The sequence below is a fragment of the Hyperolius riggenbachi genome, chromosome 6 (genome assembly GCF_040937935.1).
Source record: "Hyperolius riggenbachi isolate aHypRig1 chromosome 6, aHypRig1.pri, whole genome shotgun sequence".
Classification (NCBI taxonomy): domain Eukaryota; kingdom Metazoa; phylum Chordata; class Amphibia; order Anura; family Hyperoliidae; genus Hyperolius; species Hyperolius riggenbachi.
Window position 1 is genome coordinate 217,366,744 of NC_090651.1, and position 15,410 is coordinate 217,382,153.

A 15,410-nucleotide genomic window follows, 5' to 3' on the forward strand; every position below is an offset into this window, starting at 1 on the left:
CTGTAGACAATGTAATCCATGCTTAATAGCACAGACAGTAAGAAGAAGTGCTAACGTTTCAAACATCACAGGAGAAAGCTTCCCCATCAGGGAGTTTATTACATGTGGCAGTACACACGTTGTGTACTTAATCTGGTGTCCATGCGGGCTTCAATACATCGGAAGAACTAAAAGGATGTTGAAATCACGCATTAATGAACATGTTAAAAATATAGAAAAAGGCTTCAAAAGCCATAGTGTTTCAAGGCATTTTGCCGAGAAACATGGATGCAACCCTGCAGTTATGCACTTTAGTGCACTACAGAAACTCACCACCAGATGGCGAGGATGCCACAAAATTCGTGAGATTTCTAAAATGGAAACGAAATGGATCTACAATATGCAAACAATGAGCCCGAGAGGCCTAAACATTGAGTTAGACCTAAATTGCTTTATAGCTAATGATTAACACTAACTGAAAATCAGCGCAATACATAGGTCTGGGTCGGGAGACATAGAGCTATTGGATATATGTTTATATATAGGGGCGTGGCCCTGATGTATGGATACAGGGGCTCTTTAGTGTCACTTTAGGGACTAGCTGTTTGTAAGTGCTGTGTATGGGTCATGTTTAGGGTTGAGGTGGGCGATCGATGATGTTGGATCTATGTGTATATATGGGGCTAACTGCTTAACACAGAGGACTGGGAGACAGGACCTGTGACATCCATTTGGGCCCACGTATATATAATTAAAATATAAATCAGGGAGGGGCTTTGGGCACTACACCAATTTTGTTCTGGGGACCTGAGTCCCCTTAGTGAATTCTAGATGTATGTCACAGGTTGTGTGGGTAATAGTATCAAACCTGAGTTGTAATATGTATGTATCTGTGCACTTAGGGACATGTGACATCTGTATATGGTTGTCACTAGCTTCAATTTGGGGTATAAGGGAGCACGATCCCTATTAGGGGATCAGAATGATTGTAATAGGTTTAATAATATTCAAACCATTTGCACATGTCACATGTTCACTGTAGAGGGGGCATGTCACAGGAGTGGGACCTATTCTTTGGGGCTTGTTTTTGGAATGGTGGGCGCAATGTTCATATAGTATGTGATTGCGCCGCACGCTTAGGCAATCCCCCAAGGTCATCTAGATATCTAATGTGGGGCAGATATTTGTACCTGTGGTATTTCATTATGACACACAGGAGGGCACATCTATGTGAGGGAGGATTATAGGGCGAGCACTCTACGTAGTAACTACGTTACTGGATTGGTGGAACACAGACTCACATGAAGTATCTATTCGGTCATCACGGCCATTGAGTTTGTGTAATATGGTTTCTTTTATGTAAGGAAGATATAGGTTCAATGTTGTCCACTGTGGAATACTACCATACAGAAAATGTCTAAGTCCATCGGCGCGCGTAAAACGCGCTATAACATACAGGAAGTAATTTACATACCGCACTGTTTATAGCGTCTCCCTGCCAACGCCAGGCCAAGCCCCTGATGAGTCATTTGTGACGAAACCGGTAGGGCGTGGCCTCAGGCGGAACGGCAGCAGAGACGCGGATGTACAGCTCTGGATAAGGAGCCTTTTTAAGATATGCGCATATCGTTTTTACCAATGTGAGTGTAACTTTTAAGTGTCTACAATTTTATTAAATGGAATTATGCTATGGGAGCATTTCGTTTCTGAGTCTTTAAGGAATACAGCCAAGGCACGAGGGTGAATCAAGCACCAGGGTGAATCAAGCAGCAGCAGGCATCACAAGCGCTACAGCTGGTCTTTAAAGGGTCAGCATAGGAATCTGGTGAGCGCATTTATAGTCTCTCATGGTGCCACGGGCTGCATGCAGACACACTGAGTCCTCAAAGGGTGCCATGTGAACGTTGACAGCACTGGTTTCATAGCACTGGTGGAGGGATTGTTGAGATTTTGGTATCCAAACTGGTTTACGCTATGTACACCCCCTGTTCCCCTCCCCCTCCATTTCTCTGAGCTATCTGCAGGAAGAAGGTTACTGGAACTGCGGGGTGTTTCAAACAAGCTTGATTGCTGGCAGCACTGGTACCAGCCTCTAAACATCGGTGAGAGTGTTACTGCATACTAATCAGTACGGCAGCGCCGGGAAGCATATACTGTGTTGACTGTGTTGGGAGTGCACTACATCGATCCTAGGGTGTGGACACTGATGGTTGATTGCCTATTGAACTGTTTCTCAAGTCTTAGAGACTCTTTGTCATATATATATATATTTTTTTTTCATGTTCTATATTACTGGTTTTGACTGTTTTCTAGCATTAGATGCAAACACTGTGATATAGCTCCTGAATTGAAGTGCATGGAGTGAGCGCTGTACACACTTCCAACTATTTACTTTAGGGAGGTGATACCCCCCACGTGTATAGCGATCCCCTGAGGTACTTCCTTGGTTACAACTAACACACATTGAAAGGGTAAGAAGGAAAAGGGTAAGGGTGGAGCGCCCAGACCACATAGTTTCTACATCTGTGTTTACTATTGGGTATAAAGTAAAAGAAAATAAAGACTCAAAATGTTGCCAGAATAATATGGTAGTTGCGGGGAAGTTTAAATTGACACCTCAAAACACAGTAAAAAAAGCATTGAGGGTGTCCAGATTTGGTTATTAACACGGTGGACAGATTAATTGTAATTCCATTGACAACCTGCATGTTGTCACTTACTCCAAAGGTGCAGTTATCCATTAACCATCTCAGGACTGATTTACTAAAACCCCATTCTGGTTGTTTTTGTAGAATAAACTGATACCCCACATTTGTGGCTAGTTTGTTTGTGAGCCAAGGAACAATTCAGGGACCAGCAAAAGTAAAACAAAATACCATGTGGCTCTTTTTGAGCTTTGCTATAGCCCTGAGGTAATACAACAGTAAACATTCTGGCAAAATCACATTATTCAGTAAAATAGACCGGCTAAGGTATTTTGGTTTCCTAGATTTTTGAGGAATTTGAATGGAATATATAACACCCCATGAACACAGCATCTGATCCCTGCCAGGAGATGTTAGCAGACACACGACAGTTTAGCAGAGAAGGATTAAGGGGTCCAAGGGGCCCAAGGCAAGATAGTAATTTTGCACTTCCCCCCAGTCTTTTTAATAATCTAAGTTGGTAAATGGATCAGAGAAGGCAGCTGCTGTGGGCCCCTTGACACCCTTTAGGCCCCAGGCACTTGCCTATGTTGCCTTGTGGATGATCCTGCTCTGCAGCTTAGCCTGCGGTGTCGGGTACATATGGGATTTTGGCAGGAATGTGAGGACTGTGGTAAGTAAAAGGATAAAGATTTATGTACTATAGTCCTGTAGCGGTTAAACTGTGTTTTGTGTTGGCTTAATTGACAGTTTGCTAATGATTGCTGTACAGATATGCTGTTTAGATCTTCACCTAGCAGCATGTTCTCTTCTATGAACAAGGGATGGGGAAGGAAGAGCAGGAGTTGTCCCACTGCTTGTTGCAGCATCTACAATAACTGTTTATCAAGGATTTTTAAATCTGAGGGCTTGCTGGAGCAACGGAGCGGACATCAGATCAGGGGGACATTGTCACTGGAAACAATCATGAACAATTATTTTTGGTGGTAGAAATGTACCATATATGTAGGTTTAGAAAGAGTAGTGAGAGGTAAGAGAGATGAGACGAAATTAACTTTGGGAGCGAGATGTATACTGACGAAGTCAGAAGAAGAAAATGGACAGGAGAGCGTCAAAAACATTTGGTGGCGTTATGGTATTAAACAAACCTTCTGTGTAAAGCAAATGGAGCATAATTGCCAATAACGTTGAATTGACGTGAACTACTAACATTGCAGGGCTGTCTGATTACCATGTCTGTCATTACAGTTAGATTTTAATGAATAAAAGTGTTACAACAGTCTAAAACATACCCATCAACATCAGCCAAATCCAGTTACATGATACCATGTGTATTTTGCAGACCCTCCCTATATACTGGATGCACGGAATATCGGGGTTCCTCTGGGCCACCAAGGTATCTTACAGTGCGACGCTCTAGCTGTTCCAGCTGCAGACTTCTTCTGGTACAAGGAAGATAAAAGGTACTCCGTCATTTTGGAATGCATGGAATTGTGTCCTCTTTCTCTCAGTTGTAAGGGGCAATGGGGTATATGTACTCTATTAATAAACCCATATGGTTACACATGCATTCCATGTCCGGCAGGCTGACCGAGTCACGGAAAGGTGTGAAGGTGGAGAACAGAGAGACTTACTCGCGTGTGACATTCTTCAATGTGTCTGAGCAGGACTACGGCAACTACACTTGTGTAGCCATGAACCGATTGGGTCACAGCAATGCCAGTGTCATCCTGTTCGGTAAGTCATGATGAGAAGGGCAAAGTGGGTTATGTAGTGTATGGGAGGTCCAAAAAGCTAAGGGCATGAGAAAAACAGACTTTACCTCTTATATCCTTCAGTGCACACAAATATCTATATGCTCCATTGTTGTTCACTGTGACTCTTGTACTCTTAATGCCATCTTTCTCAGTTATATCTCAAAAGCCTTGAAGTGACACAGTAGCAGCCATCTTGCAGTTTTTCCCGTATGGGCTTATTCCACACTGGCAGGCTTGTGTGTTCTCGCACACTGGACCAGCAGACAGGAACCCTCTTTTATAGGCTTGGTCAGGCCTCGCTAACTTGTAATTTGGGGGAGATGTGACTAGTTGAAAGGGGTCTGTCAAGCATAGCTGTGGACAATGCTGAGTAATTTATTTCTGAGGCTTACACACACAGAGCTCATCTCATGCTGGATATTCTGCTATCCCCGAGAGCCTCTCCATCCTAGAAGGAAAAATAGACAATTGTATATCCAGATTCAGTTTGTTTCTTGTTTACCCTCCTTTGGTTCTGTCATTTATTATATTTTTCATTTGTGGTTCTCATGTTCCTCAGGCTCCTTTCTGTTGTTTGAAATGATCAACTATATGCAGATATCCAGCAATTTACAGCTCCTTGTAAAATATTACAAATATGAGTATTGTGCAGCAGCTTTGTAGAGAACCTAGTATTAGCAGGCATAATGATGAATAGTCATTCTGCAGAGACCCAGATACCCTATACAGTCCCTCTGTAGAGTATGATCACTAGAAGAACAGAGTGATGCACAGTAGATAATGATTACTGACAGATCTCATGGACTCCAGTCCTCAAGAGCCTCAAAAATGTATGCCACAGTGCAAATGAATTGATGGGACTGAATAAGGAAAGGTGTGGTTCGTCAAGTGAAACACATTTCTGCATTTCTCAGTCCATCCTAAGCACTGGCATGGATATGGCATTCGAGGACTGGAGGGAAAATAACAGATGTTAGGAGATGAAGGGACAGGGCAAAGCAGGTGCTTCCAGTGCAGGCCGCATAGTTCCTGACTTGGGCACCGCTACAGCACTAGTGTAATTCAGGGTTCCAGACTACTAATGACTTCACCCTACAAGTTGCTACGACTCGGAGGGGGAATAGTATTTTACATCGCCGGGAATTTGAGTGGCAGCAGGGTGAGCCGTTATTCGTCTCACCCTGCACTCTACTAACCGGTGGCATATACATACGTACGCTGGAGGGGTGCTTTGGTTGCTTCCAAAAAAGGGACAGTACTAAGCTATGTGGGATCCTGCAACATTGATCACCATCCTGCAAAGTAGTGCGCACAGTGTTACGTGGATGGTGTTGGGTCAGAGGGAGCTTGCGCAATGTTTTATGAGGAAGAGTATTTTCTGAGTTTTACAGGCCTGTTTTTCCATAGGTTTCTCTCCGATTCTTTACAGGGCCTTAACTGCGTTATGGAGACATTGCTTTAAGTTTTCTACCAACAAATCTATATTGTTATATCCTAACGTGTTTGCATTTTATATCTGTTCTGAAGATTTCTACAGCCATACTTTGATAAATCTTTTCTTATACTGTTTCATTGCATTCTGTGGACAACTAGATAATCAACCCACTTAGCTGTACATACAAATCTCTGATTGAAAAAAATGTATTTCCTGTATGATGAAATTACCATTATGCTGCCAGCTGTTCTCACCTGGATACTGAAGTCAGTTGTCATTCTTGTTGTTATTATTACTATTATTATTACTATTATTATTTCTGTGTTTTATTATTTTGGAGTCACTTTGTTTTGATTTAGTTCTGAATTCTGTTGTGTAAAGTCGTCCCTTTTATTTTCCCTACCCCATATTTCCTGGCACTTGTAGAAATATTGCAGCCCAGCAGCTCACCCTTACTGCAAGGTCAGTACAGAGACCCCCGTGTACTGTTCATCTGATGTCCACCCTGTGTGACTTTCCCTGTGTCGTCTGTGCTGCGGCCTCCCATAATGCTCTGCTCTAACTTGTGTGTACTATGGCTTTTTACTCTGGAAGGTTATTCTGTCCTGCTGGAGATGGGTCATCTGAGCCCACTGTTCATCTGATCCCAGCCCAGACTGTACGAAGTGCTGTTTGGGTTAACGTTGTGTAGTGTTGTTTTTGTGCAGTTGGTGAGTCCACACATTGTCTGGTGTCCCATTATTATTTGATTTTTGTATACAGAAGTCCTTTTCTATGTTTTGTGTCCTTCATGTCACAATTCTATACCATTTTTTCGTTTTATTCATGGGTTTTTTTATATATTTTTTTTCTATACCATTTTTTTTTTTTTTCTATTTACATATGATTTCCAATTACACCAGCTGGGTTTTCTTATATTACATTTATCCTTCATTTGAGCTGAAAATGTAGTCTTGGATGTAGATGTAGGGAGATTCATGACTGAAGACCATTATAGACACCTCCCTATACAGTGATTGAACACACAGAGATGTTCAGTGAGTGTTTCCTCTCCCTTCACCTACAGGATTTGGAGTACTGAGTGCAAGGGTTTCTAATGGTTGAAGGATGGAAAAAACAATGTAATTGTCTAATCCATTGGTTAAAGGTGGAAACATGGTGTTGTGCAGATTTTCATTCAGCCCTTAGCCCAGACACTATACTAATTAAGGAACAAGTTCTTCTTGCTAATTAGAGATGTTCAATGAGATGCAAATTATTCTAAATTGAGGCAAATTGTGATGCTTATTTTATGGAAATGTAAAAAAAAAAGCTGCTGTATTTGGTAGGTCCATCTGCAACCTGCATAGCGTAATTTGCCACAAAAACAAAACAAAAAAATTTTGCATCTCATATGACTGTTCCTATTATGTATTGCATTGTCTGTAATTAAGACTGTTTTGCATGTTATGTAGCCATTAATTAAACTTAAAGTTGCTGTAATGAATCTTAAACGCCTGCGTATTCAGTATATACAGTACTTAGTCATTCTGAGAAATAAGTCTGATTGTTTTTTTTTTTGCCCATGGGTTTCCCTGGGATTGGCTTGAAAGTCCGTATGCATATTACATAGTGAGCTCACTGGGCTCAGTGTTTCATGGTTTCATGCTGAGCTCAAGCGATTGTGAGATGGAAAAGGGATGCTCCCACTTAGTGTTTGGAGGTGCGAAGATTCTTACTCAGAACAGTAATTCTGCCCTGGCAGATCTCTGTATAGTAGGACATTCAGAATCCTCAGGGGAGTGGTTAATATTGATGTAGCTCCAGTGTCACACTGATGTCTTTCTTTAGTCAAGCGGTATTGCTTTTCTCCCTAATCAAGCATTGTTTTTTAATTTTTAGAAGAAACCACAGCTGCCTTGACCCCCCTTAAAGGTTAGTATTACTATTAGTGCTGCCTTTTCCCCTCCCACTTTTCTCCCCAGGCCTCCTGCATAGCTTCTCTTGCACAGTGTGACCTGCTTCAGCCAACCCATAACTCTACTGCTCCCCTTGTGGTGCTTCTGGCCGTTAAAGAGAGTCTGAAGCAAAAATGTTTTGCTACATTTACCTTTTAATTCGCTTCATTACTCTCATCAGTGGTAAACCACCGCATCCCCGCTGAAAAACGAGGGCTGCAGACCCCACAAAACCGTGGGGGGGGGGGGGTGTCTGTCCGGCGCTTCCTGGAAGGGGCAAAGCTCTCTGCTATAACTCTGCCTCTTTTTATGTTAATTGCGGCTCACTCTTCCTTCACAGAGAGGGGCAGGGAGAGGTGGCGATCCGTGTGACGATTGACGGCAGGAGAGGCAGAGCTACAGCTCATAGCTCTGCCTCTCAGGGCAGCACAATCCACGACCAAGTTGGGTGTGGATGTTTGGCCGGGGGTTTGGGGAGGTCTGCAGCCCTCGTTTTTCGGCGGGGAAACGGCGATTTACCGCTGATGAAACTTCTGAAGCAAATTAAAAGGTAAATATAGCAAAAAAAATGTTGCTTCAGAGTCGCTTTAAGTGATATATGATAGCGTGAATTTGTATTTTCTAGTGGAGCGCTAACCTCTGGAAGGGCAAACTGTGTATCTGGAAATGAAGTTATCCTATTTCTATATAGCGCACATTTGGCACATTTCCTTGTGATAGGTTTTAATATATAGCTTACAATATGTCCGCTTTGTGCATGTGCAGATCTCCTGCATGGGCATCATAAGAGAATGTATGGTGTATGATTCATATACATTACAATATACTGCTGGTATAAGCATTGTAAGTGCATGAGACTATGTATTCAAAAGAAGAACGTGGGCACGCACATCCAATGCAAAAAAAAAAGTATTCCACCATTAAAATACAATAGGCTACAATACTGTTGTGCTGGAGAGGAGTACAAGTCAGTAAGGGGATTGGTCAGTGCTCAATTTATGTCAATGGAGAGGGAATCTCTCAGGATCCCAGCATGCTCTTTAGCTTTTAGAGGGAGAGAACTAATCTCTCAAGGTGGCTCCTTAAAATCCTCTCAGGTGGCGGAGGAGGACAGCGAGGGACTGATAAGCCTGAAGGAGTCTGGAGGAAGCCCCAGGTATGTATAAAACTTTCATCTATCTCAGATTTACTTTAAGTTACACAGTAGTACTATACTCTACTTATGCACTCCCCACAGAGCTGCAGGGAATCCACTGATAATGTTGTGCACATTGATCACAGTGGTGTTGTCTATCATCCATAAACCTGGTTCAGATTGTGCATGAAGAATGTGTAATAGAGGAAGAATCCCCTCATTCTCCGGTAGAGTACCTGCACATCACTCTTACATGTACCCACAGTTAAATTGCCTAGGGCCTGATAGATGTTCTTTGTTCCTGTCTGTACTTTCTACAAGTACTCTTACCAAGGACTAGTTTTAGGCCTTGTTCACATCTATGCAGCGCAGATGGCCGTGCGATCAGAACGTAACGCGTACGATCGCACGCCATATGCGCTGCTACCTGCTGCACTGCTAATCCCATCCATTGACAGTGAATGGGTCAGCTCTGCGCTTGCGGGCAGAATGCATGCAGCAGTACTCAAGCTCATCATAGCGCATCGTACTGCTGCGCAGTGCATTTGATGTGAACGGCAGAAGGGCTGTCTATACCCTTCTGCTGTTCTTGCATGTTACCACGTCATATGCGCTTCCAAATACTCACGGAAGCGCGTATGATGTGAACAACGCCTAAGTCTATGACTAAAAGTATTAGAGGCAGAAGATCAGCTGGATAGCCAGGTAACTGGTATTGTTTAAAAGGGAATAAATATGGCAGCCTCCATATCCCTCTCAGTTCAGTTGACTTTTAAAATTCCTAAGCGTTGGCAGTTAAGAGATGCATTTTATGTTACATACTTTCAATCAACAAGATTGTAATATGCAAATTAGAGGAGTTGGAGGATTTTTGTACCGACTCCACAGCCCTGGGATTTAGTTCCCAAAGAGGGACTCCCTCCAAAAAGGGGACAATTGTGAGCTGTGTAAGTGTTATATCAATGGCTGTAGAAACCCATACAGATTGCAAAGTCAACAACTGGACTTGGAATTTGAAACAAATTCAGCCAGCAAGTGGACTGTGCTGAAGTGTTATGACTGCCCTCTTTCCTCCTGCAAACCAGTCCAAAGCTGGCACCTCAGTACATCATCCTCTTTTCCTGATGTGGTGCTGGTTTGTTGAATATTTGTTGTATATATTGATACCTAAACCTTATATTGAATATACACTGCATTAAATAAATGGTTTGCCTGTACTCTGGCATTAATAACTGCACGTGTTTCTCTCAGATGGTGATGGAAACTGTCTCCATTATCATCTTTATGTGAAACATATTGTATATACTCGAATATAAGCCGAGTTTGTGGGTCCAAAAAGTGACCTAAAAGTAGGGGTCCCGGCTTATACTCGAGTCACGTACACAAGTGTAACAACCCCCCTGGTGGTAATTGCTGTGTTGTTCCCCCCCACCCCCTCGTTTGTGGCATGTGTCTCCTCCCAGCATGGATTGGCAAATTTCTCCTCCCGGCATACCTTAAGTGGGAGGACACTGTGCCTATGGTGGGGATACACTGGTGGGGGGGGGTTAAACTTTTGTATGTGATCACCATATGTGGGGAGGGTGGAGGAGGGGAGGGGGAGGGACAGGACACAGGCATCAAAACGTTCTATGGAGACATCAATAGCCACCTGCATTGCATCGGGTGCGGTGCTGAATCCACAGGTGTTTTTCTAAATGTGCAGCCTGGCTGGAGTACATCAGTCTGAGATAGATTTACAGCCCGGTGAGCATCATTTGATATAGGCCACTCACTGCTGCAGGAGGATGGAGCTGCCACTGCCGCTCTTATGAATTAAGGGAGGGAGGGAGTAGTAGGCACTGGTTTGTGAGGGAGAAAAAGGCAAGAGGTTTGGGAGAGGCCAACCGCCTCTCACAAACGAGCCCACCTGTAGACACGCGCCTACATTGCTTTAAGTGGACCTGAATTCTTGCACAGGACAGAAATAAAAGATAGAGGAATGCCCCCTGTATGTATTTAGAAAGTTTAGCCTGTCTAATTTCCCCTCATTTGTGTCTGATCACAAATTGTAATCTGATCTCTCCCCTGTGTCATATGACTGCCATAGGCACTGGATATTAACAATATGTCTGCTTTCATTAATCAGGAAGTAGAAACCGTGCAGAATTATATTTTAGGATTTGTATCAGCTATAACAAAGAAATGTGTTTTGTTTAAAGGTTATTATGTTGTTGCATATGTTTTAGAGCAGAGAGGACTTCTGAGTTCAGGTCCGCTTTAAAGAGAATCTGCTAGCCATACTATCTCAGAAAAAAACACATATATTAGTAGATAAATACTTGCTCTACTTACATAACATATGTATTGCACTGTCCACATTTTGATTTCAGTGAGTTTTATATAGTAAATAAAGAGAATCAGCGCTGCGTAATATGTTGGCGCTTTATAAATACAATACATAAATAAATAAATAAGATAATTCTGTTTCTGTCAGTTTCCATTTTGGAATCCCTGTGTCTGAAGCCAATCCTGATGTAATTTCCTCCCTTACTCTGTTTCCTTTAGGGCTGGTTCAGACGGACGTCTGCGTAGCGTCGCGTCTGGGGGCGTTGCGGCGGCTGCGTGGTCAGGCTTTCAGTAGCCTTCGGTCTCGTCGTGATGCGGTCGCGGTTTTTTTCCCTGTAGGGGAACATTAGCCGTCGCGGTTGGCCGCTCCCTGGAAGCTACATGTTGCTTCCAGGGGCAGCCCGAACACTCGCGAAAATCGGGACCTGAACGCTGCGTTCGGGTAAAAGCTCGCAAAAGCTCGGTGTAAACGCTCCCATTCACTTGAATGGGAGCGTTTACCGCGACGGTCCGAACGCTTGCGGTAAACGCTCCGCAAGCGTCCGTCTGAACCAGCCTAACTCTTACTGATTTAGTATGCTTGCCAGCCCTCCTCCCAGTCTTCAGACACTCCCACACAGCTCTGCAGTAAGGCCTCGTTCACATCATTTAGCGCAGATGGATGTGCGATCGGAACGCAACGCGTCCGATCGCACGCCATCTGCGCTACTATGCGCTGCGCTGCAGATCCCATTCATTACAATGAATGGGATCTGCGCTGTGATTACCAAAAATGCGGTCTATGCCCTTCTACCGTTCTTGCGCGTCGCACACTATATGCGCTGCCAAAATGCGCACGGCAGCGTGTATAGTCTGAACGAGGCCTTAGAAGTGCATTGTCACAAATCGTGTGACTTTGCAGACATGGTTTATTTGTATGGATCGGATTTCAGCTGATTCACTTTCTCAGCTTCTCAGCATGAGAAATATTGGCCAATCAGAGAGGAATAGAGGTGTGGGAGGGGAAAAGGGGAGTGAAAGAAACATCAGCCAATCAGGCTGCATTAAGTATGTCTGAGGGGAAAAGGGGAGGAAAGTAAAGAAGAAGAAGAAAAAAAAAAAAACAGCATGCACTGCAACTTCTTTTTTGTGGCAGATGTACCAAATAAGAGCCAGGGGACCTGGTAAATGATATTCTATTGAGAAGACAATTAAGAGTGGTTTTTAACTTTTGGATTGCCTGGTTAACATCCTTATTATTTGTTTACCATATAAAGATAGGAGGAAATTAGCAACAATTCAGCTATAAGTGAACATATGTGGTTACCCACAATGCACTACTACTGAATATGCAAATGAACCCTTTTCGCCCCTGCAAGCAAGGCAAGCATCCAGAACCGCTGGTTTACAGCAAGCCTAAAGCTTTAAATATTACACAGCCACACCAACCCCACATGTAGACAGCCTGTTGCAGGCTTTTGGACCTCATCAGTACATGGCAGGGATTGATATGGCTGTATGGGATAGGGATTGGACCAGTACAACAGAATAACCAAGCAGCTCGGGGTGACCCAAACCACTAGGAATGTATAGGGGGTTAAAAGAGACCTCCAACTAATAAGCAATGCTTGGTGAAATTTGCCTTCTTAAAACAGCAGGAAATTTGCAATAATTATCTCCTTTATCCCCCTATGCATTCCTAGTACTGGTCCAAGCCCTATCCCATACAGCCATATCAATCCCTGCCATGTACTGATGAGGGCTGAGGGATCAAATAACAACTTAGTCACAGTTGACTTAGTCACAAATGAGAAGGAATTAGACAGGTTAAACGTGCTAAATGCATACAGGATGCATTTCTTTAGGTTTTGAATTCTGTCCTGTGCAAGAGTGCAGGTCCACAGAAATATATTCATATGTACTGTATATAAAAATATAAATGTGGTTAGTTCATAGAAGTGGAGAAAAGTACCGTAAATACAGAGGTTAAAAACAATGAACCTTGTCCACAATGTCGTGCAGGGGAGCCTGAGGTGGCCGAGTATACACTGTATACATATGCATGTATTTCTCTTTTAACACTGTAGCCATGCAGAGTCACAGTAATAAAAGAAGCCGTGTGTGTTCTCAGATCACATGACTTATATAGACTCTAGTAAGTATAATACATCAAAAGCCCCTATAGAGGTGGCACTCTTTCCATTATGGTTTATGAGACAACACCTGCTTTTTCAGGGGGTATCTTAATAATATGATATGAGATACCAGCACAGTTCTACATGCTGTTGCTTCTACACACAGACTTAATTATATTTTTATTTCTTTATGGTTCAGCCTCACTTAAACCACCATCTCTTGTTTTTTTTGTTTCTTTTTTCTGTGGTCTCTAATCTTTTGAATTCATGCACAAGACAGACATGACTTGGTAATCCTGGTCGCAGGAAGTAGTGAGGATTCCACCCCCCCCCCACCTTTCCCCAGCATGGACCCTTAGGCTTGGTCCCCACTTGCGATGGGTCTGTTTTGTCATTGAGCGTCAGTTCTGTGTTCCCTTCATTTTTAGATTTCAGTAAACTGTAGTAATCACCTGTTGAATGAGCTGTCTGCAGTACTGTGAAGTTTGGTAGCTGTGAGCAGTGGCATAGCAATAGGGGATGCAGAGGTAGCGACCGCACCAGGGCCCATGGTTTAGAAGGGCCCAGTAGGCCCTCCTTCAACCACTTTATTATCTGTTTATTGGTGCTTAGCAAGTAATGATCACCTCTTTGTGTGCTTTGGTTAGTCGTAACCATTAATAGACTGTTCTCTTTCCCAGACACTGCAGCTGTTCTTGGCAGGTATTGGTGCTCCATATCTATTGTTATGTATAGAGCGCTTGAGGGGGGCACATTGTAAAACTTGCGCTGGGGCCCAGAGCTCCTAAGCTACCCTACTGGCTGTGAGTCACTGTAGGTTGTACATCATCACTGCCACTCACAATCTGCAGCTAAGTAGACCATTATATTTGAACCAAGAAGTTTCATCATTACAAATTGGACATTTTAATTGCATTTTACTTCATGCCACGCAGAAAGCAATGGCAAGTGATTTTGCTGTTTTTTGTATTCAAATAACTATAGGAATGCAAAAGCATTTAGCCCAGGAGAATTTAGGTGTCTGGCTGGTGAATATCGTATGCTAAAGATGGAAAGGGAGAAGGCGAGAGGTGAATCAAAAACAGACAGGCTAAGAAAATCAACATTTGTTGTCAACGTGTGTATTTGCAGAACATAATTCTCTTATTTTCATGTTGTGATGCAGGATGTTAGACACAGGGAAATGGTATTATTTTTCTACAATGTACCTGTGTAGTTCTATCCTTCCCATACTAGTACATTCCATGATATTAGGGGTTCAGTTGTGTAACCTGCTTATCCACACTATGAAGTATGGAACACGTCCATGTGCCAGCGTTGCAACCCAGACATGAAGAATAATTACAGGTCTGCCATGCAGGACCCTCTCTAGGGTGACGCGGGTCGCCTCCCAGGGTGCAGTACCAGAGAGGAGAGCAGCACAAGCATAGAGGGCAAACATCTGGGGTTCCCAGCTGCAACATCTGGAAGTGAATCAGCACAGCAGTAGCGGCCCTTCTTCTCACCTCCATCAGCTGGGCACCTTCAGCAATGTGTGTCCATCCTCTCACTGCTCACCTCTCACTCTAGTGTTCGATCTCCTCATGTCGCATGCAGCCCTTCTGGTTATCTATATTGGTGGAAGGGAGCTATGTCTGACTACCTATACTGCAGGGGTCATCCGGCTGCCTTTTGTAAGGGCACATCTAGCTACCTATGCAGGAGGGTAGGTGCTACCTATATTGCATGGGTCATCTGGCGGCCTATTTTTGGTGGGACGTCTGGCTACCTATACTGGGGGGGCACATCTAGCTTCTTATACTGCAGAGGTCAACTGGCTACTTATACTCGGTAGCTATGTCTGGCTACCTATCCTCGGAGGGACTGTATCTAGCTACCTATACTGGATTTTTCCCCCCTCGCCGTGGGAGCTATGTAGCCTAGAAATGTCCCTGGTGCCATGTTCCATAAATCTGTATTTCTTCCATGAGATCCATGATAAATACTACAAAAATTAGGTGGCGTTAAGAAAGTGCACTTTATTAGAAATGCACAAAGACTTATAACTACCTCACTAAACTCTAAAGAATCTGACACCTGC

The 15,410-nt window shown here is 43.3% G+C and overlaps 1 protein-coding gene across 8 annotated transcripts in view; it reads left to right on the forward strand.

Annotated features, from left to right (window-relative positions):
* NTM (neurotrimin) overlaps positions 1-15,410 on the forward strand; it is a 1,373,850-nt gene that overhangs the window by 1,232,118 nt on the left and 126,322 nt on the right. For 4 of the 8 annotated variants that reach the window (XM_068240414.1, XM_068240418.1, XM_068240419.1 and 1 more), the window contains exons 6-9: positions 3,967-4,087; positions 4,210-4,361; positions 6,243-6,278; positions 7,698-7,730. In XM_068240414.1, coding sequence (XP_068096515.1) covers positions 3,967-4,087; positions 4,210-4,361; positions 6,243-6,278; positions 7,698-7,730 — 342 coding nt within the window. The remainder of the gene's footprint in view (positions 1-3,966; positions 4,088-4,209; positions 4,362-6,242; positions 6,279-7,697; positions 7,731-15,410) is intronic. The other 4 variants (XM_068240420.1, XM_068240416.1, XM_068240417.1 and 1 more) reach the window with 2 other exon arrangements.